The following is a 12,671-nucleotide window of genomic DNA, read 5'->3' on the forward strand; positions in this document are numbered from 1 at the left end:
CGCTACACGCAGTAGAAGCAGCAGCAGCAGAAGCAACTCCACGCGGTGCTACGTGGCTCCATGAACGTCTGCAGCCTTCCACAGGTCGATCTAACGACACCCACGACCACCATGACTATCAAGAGTGAACCGGTGTTGCACTCCATGCGGCAGCAACCCTATGAGGTGCCTCGTCGCTCTATCATCCAATGCACTTGTGGGTCGGAGTCAGTCGAAGGCTACACTGGCGACTGGGTCCAATGCTGGACCGAGTCGTGTGGCACGTGGTTCCACGCAACGTGCGTCATGGACGCACTTCGACCTTTAACTCCATTCCAATGTGCACCTTGCAGACGAGGAGGACAGGCGGCGGTCACTTCAACGGATCTTCTCGGCCAACCCCGTCCCAACATGAACGCGTTCTTGTACATGTGCTGTAAGAACAACGCCAGTCGCGCGTTCCACCAAGCCATGGCCTCGGTCCGGACGGACTTTCTCAAGTACACGCAACACGACGAGTGCAATGGGTTTGTGGTGGCCGCGACGGTCGGGGCCAAGGCTATCTTGGAAGATTTGACAGTCCTGTTCACAACACACCAGGTCCAAGATGCACGGAGTGTGAACCTCTGGAAGCAAACGCCCCTGCATGTAGCCATCCTCGGCGGCCACTTGCCCTGCATCCCCTTGCTCGCTACCTTTGACCCGCGGTGGTTCCACGTCCCCGACGCCTACCGCGCCCTTCCCACCGACTACATGATGCATCTGTACCCGGCCCACGTCGAGGCATGGTTGCGCGACATGCCATCGCTGCCCTTTATCGTGAACGCCATCACGGGCAACTCCCTGGTCCATTCGTTGTGTACGATTCTGCCTGACAACTTTTCGACGCTTTTGCGTTTGCTTCCCAAAAAGCTGCTGTCGGCAGTGAACCACCATGGCCAGACCCCGGCCATGATGTTGGTACCGCGCCCGGGCGTCCGCCGCGAGCACTTTCACGCGATGATGCAGCATGGTTCATCAGCAACAACTCCAGCAACTAGAACGTGGTGGACTCAAGTAGACGACCAAGGACACACGGTGCTGCATCTAGCATTGATTCACAAACTCGCTTGGGTGCTCGAGTTGGCAGACTTGACTGCATTTCGGTCGTTCCAGTTGCTGCACATGGCGGCGGAGTTGGGGTTGGCGTCGGCGGTGACGCTCTTGGTCCAGGCAGGCTTTTCCCCGCTGGAGTCGCTTCGTTCTGGAGCAACGCCTTCTGAAACCAGCAACTCCACGATACCCATCATGCTCGCGTCGACACCGAGTTGCGTGCTGGAGCTTCTGCGCGTAGAGACCTTGGCCCAGCTAGAGTGCGTGGTGGAGCTCAGCCGATCGAGCCGGCGGCATGGACCGAGTGTGTATCGGGTGCTCCACGCCATGGTAATACACATGCCGCTGTTCGACTTTGTCCAATCGGTGGCCCTCGCCAATCCTCGTGTGTACCTCAGTTCCAACTGCTTGTTCCTCCAGCGCTTCCGCAAGTGCCTGCGATTAGACGTCAAATTGCTGCAACTGTCTATGCATGTCGCCGGCGTTCTGAAACGCATGACGGGCCGCACGACGCTGACCATCCCGTCCGACGATAAGCTGTGGACGAGCATTCAACAGCAGAGCCAACGAGACGACGTGGATTGGAACCAGCCTGTGACACTGTACGTCGTGGCGTCCAAGGCGGTGTATCTTACCACAGACGACCACATGTGGAAGCTGTTGGCGATGCAACTGCGACAACTCGGTCCGCATCTGTTTGATATGAGTTTGGCTTTCTTTTCGTTGCTCGGCAAGTTGCTCGGACATATGGTGCTCGTGGGCCAGAAACTACCGCAATCGGTGCTGCCACCGCTGTTCCTCAACACCCCCGCCGAGTTTAAGCCAGAATTGGCGGCGGCTTTCAAGGCCGGGATGGACTTGGTGATGGGCGGCGGTGCCCTCGACAACTGGAACGGCTTTGAACGGTTCGCTCTGCTGCACAGAGTCGTGTTTTTGCTGTCGTTTGACCAGTGGAAACACTCGAAAGTGCACTACGACGCCCCATTCCACCCCAACCACCCGACCATTTTGAACCTCTGGACAGTGCTCGAGAACCACTTGGTGCCCGTCGAACAACTGATTTGGCGCTTGCGATGCGGCCAGCCCTTTCGGATCACCCCCGCCCCAATCGTGGGCATCGTCGAGAAAGATGTGTTGGGAGTCCCCGAAGACCTTTCCCTCGACAAGCTGCAGTTGGACGTGGTCTTGTTCCTTCGGGGGCTTCGAAAGCAACCAATCCCAACCACGGACGATTGTTCAAGTAGTGTCTCGGCTCCACCAATACGGCGATGAAAAGGATGATATGTATGCGACCGGTGACAGAGGCCACACTCAAGTGCTTTGAACTCGTTTTTACTGTTATGTTTGTTAAATTTACCAAAAAGTGTTCATCATCAATTGGCCAAACGCTTCAGAATCCACAAGTAAGCAAGAATAATCGCCTTGCCGATTTTGTGTCTACTTCGTCAAAGTGCACTAGTTCACTGGATTTTTTGTGTAGTTATTTGCCGTTGCAAGGAGTGTTTCAATGTATCCAATGAGCATGGAGGTGTGAATGGACATATGATGATTGGTTCAATAACGTTAGGACATTATTTATGGTACTAGTGCATTCTACTGCATCGCAGTACTACGGAGTAGATACAATCAGAGCACAAGGCATGATTTACACCAAAGATAGTAGTGAAATCGGGCACTACTGTAGTAGCCAAGACAATGGGGATGGAGGTTGGGATCGCCGATGCAGCATCAACACCCTAGTATGCGAGTAAAACGTACTGTACCCCCCCCCTAACGTGAATCAAATACGATTCCTGCGCATACTATCGGCTACGGGTACAATCAAATCATCCGCAAGTGCCACGGAAGCGTTTCTTTCGAGTCGATTATATGTTAGTCGTATGTGCTGCCAAGGTTGTCATACTGTTCAGAATCCACAGCACCAATCAATTCAATTCATATTTCGTGGTTTGAGCTACCGATAGACAATGTGCTGTGCGGACAGAATGGCATATTGGATTATGCAGTGGTCACCTTTGTATCGGCGACATCGTCATGCTTGCCTTCGTCGTCATCCGATAGATCAATGAGTTGGTCCCCGCCATCATCGTAGCTGGTATCGTCACCTTCCAGACCGACGTCGTCCTCGTGAGCATTTACATTCACAACATGTCCATCCCCTGGTTTTTCCGTTGCTTTCATCGATTCCTTATCCAATGCATCCATCATCCTCTCCTTCGCCTCCGCCTTGGCTTCCCCTGCGTCGTCGTCTTCATCCCTTGTGTATGTCGGAGCGTCGTTCGTGTGCTCGTGTTCAAGGGGGTTGGGACCTTCCTTCTCGTCAGCAATTATATGGTCAGCCTCCCCATGTTTGTCGTCATCGTGACGTAGTTCGTTGCCGTCCCTCGTTTCGTCTTCGAATTCCGTCGACGTTTTCACTTCCGTTGCAGCCTTTGAGTCCGCAGTAGCACCTCCATCCCCACGACTTTCGTCACCCGCTGTGCCCCTTGGAGTCAGCAAGGCCATCATACCGTCCCTCGTCCCACCGGTCGCCGACGTCCCCCCTGGCTCCAGCACCTCTCCGGTCGCCGCCTGATCAACTGTAGCCACCAGACTCGCGTCAAAGTTGTCGGCAAACGCAGCACTGTCAAACTGGTCCATGTTGACAGATTTCTTCGGTTGCAACTCGGCTTGCAGCGCTTGCGTGGACACTGTCGATTCGTCCATGCCGTACGCTTTCTTGGCCGCTTGTGGCACCGACTTTGCCTTGGCACTGGGACTTTTTCCAGATGCTGCATATGCCACGGTGACTTGACTGTCTCGCCCCCCCTTGAACAGCTTGTGCTTCTTTTTGTGTGCTAGCGCCGCTTCCGCTGCCGCCAAGGACGCCGCTAGCTCTGTCGTCAACGGATGCGAGTCTCCGCAATGCACCGCCGCTAACGACACTGCCCGCCGGTACGAGTGCAGACTCTGCGCTGGTTTCTGGAGAAACTCCTCTTCGACGGCGATGTTGTGGTGGGCCACCGCCTGCGCGGCAAAGACGTCGATGGCATCTGTTTTTTCCACAGCAGGAGCGCCCATGGCTTGTGTTTGGAGCAAAATTAGCGCCGCTTGGGCCAGTTCCAAGGCCTTGTCGTGGCGCCCCAATTGCGACAAGATGGCACACGCGTTCAATCTGGTTTCGGCGGCTTTGGCAGGGCATGGCTGATCAATTCGAGGTTGGCTCAACCAAGGACGATAGGACGATATGCAGGTGACGTACGGGGTAGAGCCGGCGGTCAATGGCCATGGCTTTCTTCAAATAGTCATACGCGACGCGCAGTTTGGCCGCTCGCCGGTAGTAACAAGCCAACTGATTCAGGATGTCGATCGCCAACACGTCGTCTTGGGTGGAGAGTGCATTCGCCTTTGACAACAACCGACGGGCATGGTCCATGTCGTTGCGTCGAAGGGCGTCGGCGGCGGCCGTCGTGCAGAATTCACACATGGCCCGAGCTTGAGCCCACACTTCTGCGCTACATGCACGTTGTTGCTCTAAGGTACATCTCGAGGTACAAGTTATGAGTACCTTTCGAAACCCAAGTAGTGCTGACGTAGGAAGAGAGCGCGCTCCCAACACACGAGCCCAGCAAACACATCTCCAGTCGCGACGCATTGTGCTGCTTTGGCATCCAGTGCTACCACATCCGGGAACTCGGGCTGGAGCTCAGCTAGAAGGGCTGTTCCCCGCACGACAACTTCGCTGGATGTAGCAGCGGCCGCCATTGTTTACTCGTGGCTCAAATGGCCACCACTGCCGTTACAAACCAGTTTCACTTTTCAACCACAAAATAATGCTCGTCGCGTTGAGTATTTTCGCAGGCCTCCTCGTCGATTTTCTTCAAATTTCCCAAATTTCCATCTGCCAATCGAGAATAAATTGAACCGAGACATCTGATTGGCTACTATCCACGTCCTCCATTCCAGTAGAAAATCGAAAATGGATTGTCGCCAATCAGCGACAAGTAATTTCGGATTGACCAATGAAAGAGTTTGGCGCCTGGGAGATTCGATGAACGGGGTCCGAAAATTCGTACCGAATCGCACAACTGTACGGATAGAATGTTTCGGCTGAACTGAAAATAATAAAACTCACTGGTCGCTTCACGTTGAGCCACTCAGTCCATCCATGCCACTTCAAGGCCTGCACAAACTATGTTCAGTACTAGGGGGTTCATAGGTACTGTACATAGGTGTAGTACCATGGCAAGCCCACACTAGAACCCATTGCCACGTTACAGCATACTTTGCCATGATAGAGATACACTTACATACAGTATTCTGCGCGTGGTTTGCCATGCCAGCATGCGATGAGAGGCTTCGTTTGCGATCTGGCGCCATCGTGTAGTAGCAAAAAGCGTTACAAAATGAACCAATCAGAAGCTGGAAAGTTCATTTGTAACTTCCAATGGACCAATGGCGTGCCATCTCATCTGACACCAATTACTTCAGCGTGAGTTGCACGCGAGCAGCTAGCCAGCTCCACACAGCTTTCCATTGATCTCTCCCTTCCCTGTGTGACCACGTGACGGAGGATGGTACGGGAACCCTGTCAAGACATGGACGTTCGATCGTCCAAGCTACGCCAGCCCACGCAATATGCGTCGCCCCCATGCAAGGCCCGGCCGCTGTCGTCGCACACGGCATTGCATAGCTCGTCAGTCAAGTTTCGGTCAATCTCAGACCTGTCGGACGACGGCAGCGACTCGGACTCGTCCGTGTTTCCTATGCGGCGGTGCCTTGCCACTTCGTTTTCTCCATTGTCCAGCAGGAAGCGGCTGCAATTTCCTACGATCTCCCCTACAGCCACCAAGCACTCAATATGTGATGGATCTACGGATTTGGAAGCAACAGTCGACAGCCAGCGGCTACGATTACTGCAGCTTGAAGATGAACTGGCTGAATGCCAGGCTAAAAATGTGACCTTGGAGGAAGCTGTGTCGGCAGCCGCCCGAGACCGGCGACGACAGGACAAAGCCCTGCGGCGCGCCGACGAGGAAATTCAGTCGCTTCGACGGAACTTGCAGCGAGAAGAGGAGAAAAGCCGGCTTGACGTGCTTCAAAGTGCCGCAGAGCGCAACGAACTATTACTTGCGAACCAAGACCTGAGGCGAGAAGTCGAAGCTTGTCATGCAGCGTTAACAGCTTGGCAAGAGCAAGCAAAGCAGGCGGAAGGACACACGCGGAGGTTGTGGCAGGAACGACTGGAGATGGAGTACGAAGTCGTGAGAAGTGTGGCCAAATGCAACCAAGAAAGTGCCAAGTCCCAGCGAGCAGAAGAGTTGAAGGCGGTGCAGGGCTTGCGGTCCGTGTCGCAAAGTGTGTTCAAGGACGAAAACGAGAGTTGCGAGGACGACAACAATAATGAAGCAGGGATTGCGATAATGGATCCTTCGTTGCAACGGCGGCGGCGGCGCCGGCCGTCCACGACACCAGAAGCGGAGGACGATGGCGCTAGGTCTTGCTGGATGGACGACTGGATTGAGCGACAAGTGCAACGACATCAAGACGGCCTCAAGTGGCTGGATACCATCGAGCACCACCTGCAAGAAGACGCGGTAGAGTATGGAGTTGCCCTCCAAGAAACGTCAGACACGATGTCGTTGTTCGCCCGGGACGATGGTAGTAGTTTCTTAGCCGAGGTAGACGACCTGCTGCAGAGGAATGTGTCGGTTGGAGACATGTATGGGATGTGCAGGATAAATCATAATGAAGCAGCATGATGTATTGACCACCGGACTTGAAATGAAATATCACATTCTTTCAACAAACAAAGTTGTCCAATCGAATTGGACTATAGTTTAATTTCAGCCAATGAAATCGATCGCGTTGGTTGTACGTCATGACGATTTAATTTCTGAGATAATATATGACGTCGAGTATGCAATTAAAAGAAGCCTGTCGAGGGGTGACTATTCTGCATATCAAGCCGCCACTGATATTGACAATGAGCGACAAGTTCGATGCGAGTGCCAAGGACATCGCCGTTGGTCTCTCCGTTCTGGTCTTCGGAAAGCATGCAGGAGTACATGCATGATGATATGTTTCCTTTTGTCTTTCATGCCTGATGGATTTCTCGCGCATGCCCTAGGTGGTGAAATACGTTCCCGACACTCGAAGCGCCCTGCTCGGGATCGAGCTCAATCGTCCCGTGGGGGACTGTGACGGCATTGCGGCGGACGGACGCCAGTATTTCAAGTGTCGACCATTACATGGCATCTACCTCCGGGAGGAAAACTTGACGGTAACTCGACCACTGCATCGTCGTGGCAACACTAGCATTTCGTAGCCGTACTCGGCCAAAGACGCCGCCGCCGTGCGGATTCAGTCCATGTGGCGCCGTCGCAAGACCGTGCTGGCGGTACGTTATACCTGTCTCCCCGTATCGATTGGTTGTTGATGGCAGTGTTGGCCGTACTAGTTTACGACGGTGGTGCTATCATCCATGTGGAACATGCTTGACAACAACCAAGAGCAACTCAACATGAAGCGCGCGGAGAAGACCAAGAGCGCGTCGCAAGCGCTGAGTCTCTTGGCCAAGCAAACCGTACATGTCCTCATACATAAGTATGCATGTCCTAACGATGACGTGGCAGTCCAAGAGCGAGATCAAGATTTCCCACAGTGTGTCGTCCATCACAGACGACTACGCAGGCCCTCGCCTGGTATTTCCGTTGCGATTGCACAATGTGCTGGACCTGCTTGAGCAGTTTAAGAAGAGCGTCGTGCTACATTCCAAGTATGCGCCTATAGCCTACCTACCTACCTACCTCCTCCACCAACCTTCTCTCTCTCTCTCTCTCATATGTGTTCGTGCATTAGATATGTCATGGAGGTGCTGCTGGAAGCAAAGAAAGTGTTCAACGCTTTGCCCACGTTGCAAGAGATTTCGGTCGCCGACGGTGAAAAGCTCACGGTTGTGGGCGACATCCACGGACAACTCAAAGTACCTATGTCGTGATCACGTCATCGGTGTTTGATAATTCGGACGATCACGTCATCGTAGGATCTGTTTACGATCTTCACCACGAACGGGTTGCCGTCGTTGAAAAATAAGTACTTGTTCAACGGGGACTTTGTTGACCGCGGCGCGTACGGCACCGAGGTGCGTACATGCGACGATGTCTGATTCTGAGTCCAACACGATAGGTCATGATGACGTTGTTGTGTTTCAAGTTGCTGTATCCGGACAGCGTGTTCTTAAACCGAGGGAACCACGAATCGCGCAACCAAAACTCGTGGATGGGGTTTGAAGAAGAGATCTGGGCCAAGTACGACGGCACGGCGGACGGCGACCCTTGCCGCGCCAGCACCGTGTACGACACGTTCCAAAGCGTGTTCGATTCGTTGCCGCTGTGCTCGCTCGTGCTGAAAAAGATCTTTGTCGTCCACGGAGGCCTCTTTTCCTGCGATAACGTTACCCTGGCCCACATCAAAGCCATCAACCGCAAGCGCGAACCGCCGCTGCACCAGTCTGGCTTTGAAGACAAGATCTACGAAGACATGCTGTGGAGCGACCCCCGCACGATTCCAGTACGAACGCAACCACATTCTTATGGTTTTCTGATGGAGAGATATCCATGTAGGGCCGACAGCCGTCCGAGCGAGGCGCGGGCACCGAGTTTGGACACGAAGTGACCAACAACTTTTGCGCCGTGAACCGAGTGGCGTTGGTTCGTACACTTGAATAGTGTGCATTGAGGCGATTTTTATATATATATATACCAACTTTATTGGTGAATTACTTTTGGTACTAGCCATTTAAAAGTCCCACATGAATACAATTGTTGCAAACGTTTGATTGGTTACTTGAAAGTGTTGTGGTTTTTGATTGGTCGGTTCTCGATATTGTGTGCCGATGTTTTGAGGTGCTGCTGGTCATGTTCGATGGACCACCATGCCTCGTCCATATGCTCGTTCGTCTACTCCATATATAACATATACAGCGCAAGTATATATTGTGTTTCTTTGACCCAATATTAGGTTGACTTTTGTGCTGATTCTTTGCCAAATCTATCGATCGATTCATTGTACTGACTTTTGTAAAGATCGTCCAGTTTCGCACTAATTTCAATCACACAAATTATTAGAGTTGATTTGATTGGCTAGTTGATTCATGTCTTGTGTTTTGATTGGTCAATCGAAATTCTCTGCCGATTTAATGTGCTGCTCATTCGATTGAGCCCTCAAATTTCGAATCGAATGAACAATATATATATATATATATAACTTGCGCTGGCTGTCGTGGACATATATATATATATATATATTGAAGCGATGGTATTATATATTTGCGCTGTCGTGGACATATATATATTGAAACGATGGTATTACATAGGTCATTCGATCGCACGAGTGTGTGCCAGAAGGATACGACGTCCTGCACGGCGGGCGCCTCATCACGCTGTTCTCGGCATCGCGGTACTGCGGCACCCAGATGAACAAGGGCGCGTTCTTGACGCTTGGCAGCGACCTGCAGCCCGAGATCCAGCAGTTCTACGGGAACCCCCTCGTTGAATCCGAGTGGGAACGGCCAGTGGATGAGCAGGCCAAGATGCACGAGAACCTCGAGGGCGATGCGCTGCGGATGATTGCCGAGAGAATTTGCGACCACAAGGCCGATCTATTCTGGTACTTTACCCAGCATGCTCACGAGAAGAGCGGCACGGTGCCGCGCCTGGTGTGGGCGGAAGCGCTCAAGAGCATCATGGGCATGGAGTTACCGTTTTTGCTCTATCAAACCAAACTTGCCGACGCCGAGCCCGACAACTCGATCAATTACTCCAAGTACGTAATATTTGTATGTATTCGTATCGATTGTCGTAAACTATAGTATTTGTCGAACGTTTGCACCATGTAATAATAATAATTCAATTTCACCAATTTTATTTAAATAGTCCATTTGAGATTACATTTGACATTGCATACGTTTATATATTCACGTTTTATATTTCATGGTCAACGATAAATATGGCAGTACTTCCTCTGTTCCAGGTTACTGCCGACATTTCAAAATTCGCGTGTTCCAAGTCACTGGCGACATTTGCATTTTATTGGCTGTAATTCTTCAATTTCTATCAAAATCGAACATTTATGACATTTCATTGGCTTACAATTGCTTTAAGCGCTGATTATAAACCAACCTTTTGCGAAGCTTCATGCAATTCCCTTTCATACAAAGTATCATTCGCCCAAATTGAGTGAGGGCTCGATTGTCTGTGTCAATTCAAAGTAAATGTCGGCAGTAACCTGGAACAGAGGAAGTATGTTCAATCGTACTAGTCTTTATTATAATTTTAAAAATATATATTATCATTTTTGTATGTTCAAGCGTACTAGTCTTTATTATAATTTTAAAACTATATATTATCATTTTTGTGTGGATTTCTCATGGGAGGATGGTAGGTTCTTGTCGCGCTATCGCATTGAAAACCCCGCCGTGGACGCGTCTGGGTGGCAGGAAAGCATTATTTCGACAATTTGCAAGAAATTGTATCGGGCGATGGGCGCCGGCAGCATTGAACAGGTATGGACTATTTATTTTAGTTGGGTATATATATATATATATATTTCATATTCCTTGTGTACGTCAACCAAGGAGCATTGTGACAAAAATTGCTATTATTATTTTCTAATATATAGTGACCAACAATGTATCGGAATAGGCGTTCAAAGTGTTTGACGCGGACGACAGCGGCACGATCGAGTACGACGAGTTTATGAACATTTTAAAAAGCATGGACACGGGCTTGTCCGACCAACAAGTACGTTTCGTGGTTTTAAATGGTTTTAAAATTAGTTTTAGATGTTTGAACTCATGCGAACCGCTGACACGAACGACGACGGGCGATTGGATTTCAAGGAGTTCATTTCTCGCTTTGACGTGATCTTCACGGACGTACGCCTCGCCAACTCACAGAGCTTCATCGGGCCCCCGCCGGCCCCGACGTCGTTGTCGGCGCCGTCGAAATTGGTCCGCAAGATGTCCGAGCGCGCCGTGTCGCTTACCCCCGCGCCCAAGGTCCGCCAACAATGTCTCATATATGTTTGTATTGTCCTTTCAGCTAAACCATGGACTTGACTTACTCGATCGATCGATATATGTTTGGACCTGATTTTATATAGTTTCCATGGATGCCCATCACACTATTTTTTTTAATCATACACCAATTTGGAACGTTTCACCGCTGTTTGGTTGTATATTTTAAAACTCAAACTTGTTTTACCTAAAAGTATGTTTAAAGAATCCATGGATTTAGCTTGAAAGGTATACATACTGGTACTTGGTTACGAGATATTGTGCGAGAAGATACTGTTGTGTATTACCAGTTGATTGACTGAATATATCTCATAATTGTGTACATTTTGCTCCGGTGTCACGTATCGAAACCAACAATGGTATTGCCTTTTACCCAAAATTTGGACGTTTGTGCTGAATCGCCAAATCTATCAATCATTTCATTGTACTCTATATATATGTATGCAATAACGACGGGTCCGTGGTGATGTGCATCACACTAATTGAAGTCACACACTAATTTGACGTTGTGGATAATTTCCTGCAATCTGATTGGCTCAACCCTTCTACCACGACGATATATATACATTTGGTTGTATTCTCCATGTCGCATCTCCAGTATTAAATACCCCCCAACAATGGTGGTACAATATATATATATTAATATATGTCGACCTATGCAGCAAGATGTGGACGAAGGCACAATGTCGGCGTTGGTGGCGATTGGCCGCGCATTCTTCAAGCTGGAAGGGTCATTGCTGGAGATCTTCCACCGGTTCGACACGAACCGCGACGGCGTGCTGCAGAAGGACGAGTTTTTCCAGGCGTTAAGTGCATTGGCACTGACGTATGACGACGAGTTGCTGGTCAAGATCATGGGAGCCGTGGACTTGGATGGCGGCGACACGATCGACTACAAGGAGTTTTTGGCGGCGTTTGCCGTCAAGGACGCGAGCGAGCAGGCCGCGCTGGACAAGGGCGCCATGACGTGGCAGCAGTCGGTGCTGCAGCAGGTGTCCAACATGTTTTACCAGCACCGCATCCATATCCGCGCGGCATTCCGGCTGTTTGATGTGGACAACTCGGGCACGATCTCAACCGACGAGTTTCGGGCGGGCATCTCTACGTTCAATGCAATCATGGACAGCCCCCTCACGGACGAACAAATTGAGGCGCTGCTGGCCCACTTGGACGCGGACGGCGACGGAATCATCAGCTACAAGGAGTTCCTTGAAGGGTTTCAAGTCGTGGACGTGCGTTTGCAAGAGTAAAACGACGATGGACTGTCGTTGTGGAGCGACTGAACGGGAAAGAAATATAAACACCAGCATGAAACTGTACTAGAGGATGGCTCTACTATTAGTACAATGTGTTGTCAATATACTGTACTGTCGGGTGGTTGGGTGATGGCGATAACTAGTTAGGCTAGTTGACGGTGGTTCCGGAATATGATACAAATTTACAAATTTGGGATGCAACCGACCAAACCGATCCACAATCGATCTGATTGGTTGAATTTCATTGAGAAATGGGTTTTGATTGGCTAATAATTTTTCTGAGGTAG

General features: G+C 50.6%; 3 protein-coding genes across 4 annotated transcripts; 2 read left to right on the top strand and 1 right to left on the bottom strand.

Annotated features, from left to right (window-relative positions):
- Nucleotides 1-60: 60 nt before the first annotated feature.
- Nucleotides 61-2,397, top strand: H257_07393 (hypothetical protein; the record flags this gene model as incomplete). Its single annotated transcript, XM_009832903.1, has 1 exon — nucleotides 61-2,397. One exon carries the CDS (start codon nucleotides 61-63, stop codon nucleotides 2,341-2,343), a length of 2,283 nt encoding a protein of 760 aa, XP_009831205.1. The 3' UTR covers nucleotides 2,344-2,397.
- Nucleotides 2,398-2,920: 523 nt separating this feature from the next.
- Nucleotides 2,921-4,863, bottom strand: H257_07394. 2 transcript variants are annotated; one of them, XM_009832905.1, is made up of 3 exons: nucleotides 4,619-4,863; nucleotides 4,313-4,560; nucleotides 2,921-4,254 (listed from the first exon to the last, which is right to left on the bottom strand). In XM_009832905.1, exons 1-3 carry the CDS (start codon nucleotides 4,719-4,721, stop codon nucleotides 3,070-3,072), a joined length of 1,536 nt encoding a protein of 511 aa, XP_009831207.1. In that variant the 5' UTR covers nucleotides 4,722-4,863; the 3' UTR covers nucleotides 2,921-3,069. The 2 variants fall into 2 exon arrangements, with proteins under 2 accessions (XP_009831207.1, XP_009831206.1); XM_009832904.1 differs by having other exon boundaries at nucleotides 2,984-4,254; nucleotides 4,313-4,565.
- A 2,144-nt stretch (nucleotides 4,864-7,007) lies between these two features.
- On the top strand, nucleotides 7,008-12,511 carry H257_07395 (hypothetical protein). Its single transcript, XM_009832906.1, has 14 exons — nucleotides 7,008-7,114; nucleotides 7,181-7,333; nucleotides 7,379-7,450; nucleotides 7,511-7,636; nucleotides 7,686-7,828; nucleotides 7,912-8,035; nucleotides 8,096-8,194; nucleotides 8,239-8,622; nucleotides 8,676-8,762; nucleotides 9,428-9,876; nucleotides 10,495-10,615; nucleotides 10,755-10,853; nucleotides 10,895-11,110; nucleotides 11,791-12,511. The coding sequence occupies exons 1-14, from the start codon at nucleotides 7,037-7,039 to the stop codon at nucleotides 12,376-12,378; spliced, it is 2,739 nt and encodes a 912-aa protein (XP_009831208.1). The 5' UTR covers nucleotides 7,008-7,036; the 3' UTR covers nucleotides 12,379-12,511.
- The last annotated feature ends 160 nt before the right edge of the window (nucleotides 12,512-12,671 follow it).

Source organism: Aphanomyces astaci (assembly GCF_000520075.1).
Source record: "Aphanomyces astaci strain APO3 unplaced genomic scaffold supercont1.15, whole genome shotgun sequence".
Taxonomy (NCBI): domain Eukaryota; phylum Oomycota; class Saprolegniomycetes; order Saprolegniales; family Verrucalvaceae; genus Aphanomyces; species Aphanomyces astaci.

Excerpts from the sequence above, each read along its gene's own strand:
- H257_07394 (XM_009832904.1), bottom strand. The coding sequence starts at position 4,815 with ATGGCGGCCGCTGCTACATCCAGCGAAGTTGTCGTGCGGGGAACAGCC. Across the intron at positions 4,566-4,618 it reads CACTACTTGGGTTTCGAAAG|CGCAGAAGTGTGGGCTCAAG; the intron begins GTACTCATAACT and ends ACGTGCATGTAG. Across the intron at positions 4,255-4,312 it reads TTGACCGCCGGCTCTACCCC|CCATGCCCTGCCAAAGCCGC; the intron begins GTACGTCACCTG and ends CGAATTGATCAG.
- H257_07395 (XM_009832906.1), top strand. The coding sequence starts at position 7,037 with ATGAGCGACAAGTTCGATGCGAGTGCCAAGGACATCGCCGTTGGTCTC. Across the intron at positions 7,637-7,685 it reads GTCTCTTGGCCAAGCAAACC|TCCAAGAGCGAGATCAAGAT; the intron begins GTACATGTCCTC and ends ATGACGTGGCAG. Across the intron at positions 8,036-8,095 it reads ACATCCACGGACAACTCAAA|GATCTGTTTACGATCTTCAC; the intron begins GTACCTATGTCG and ends ACGTCATCGTAG.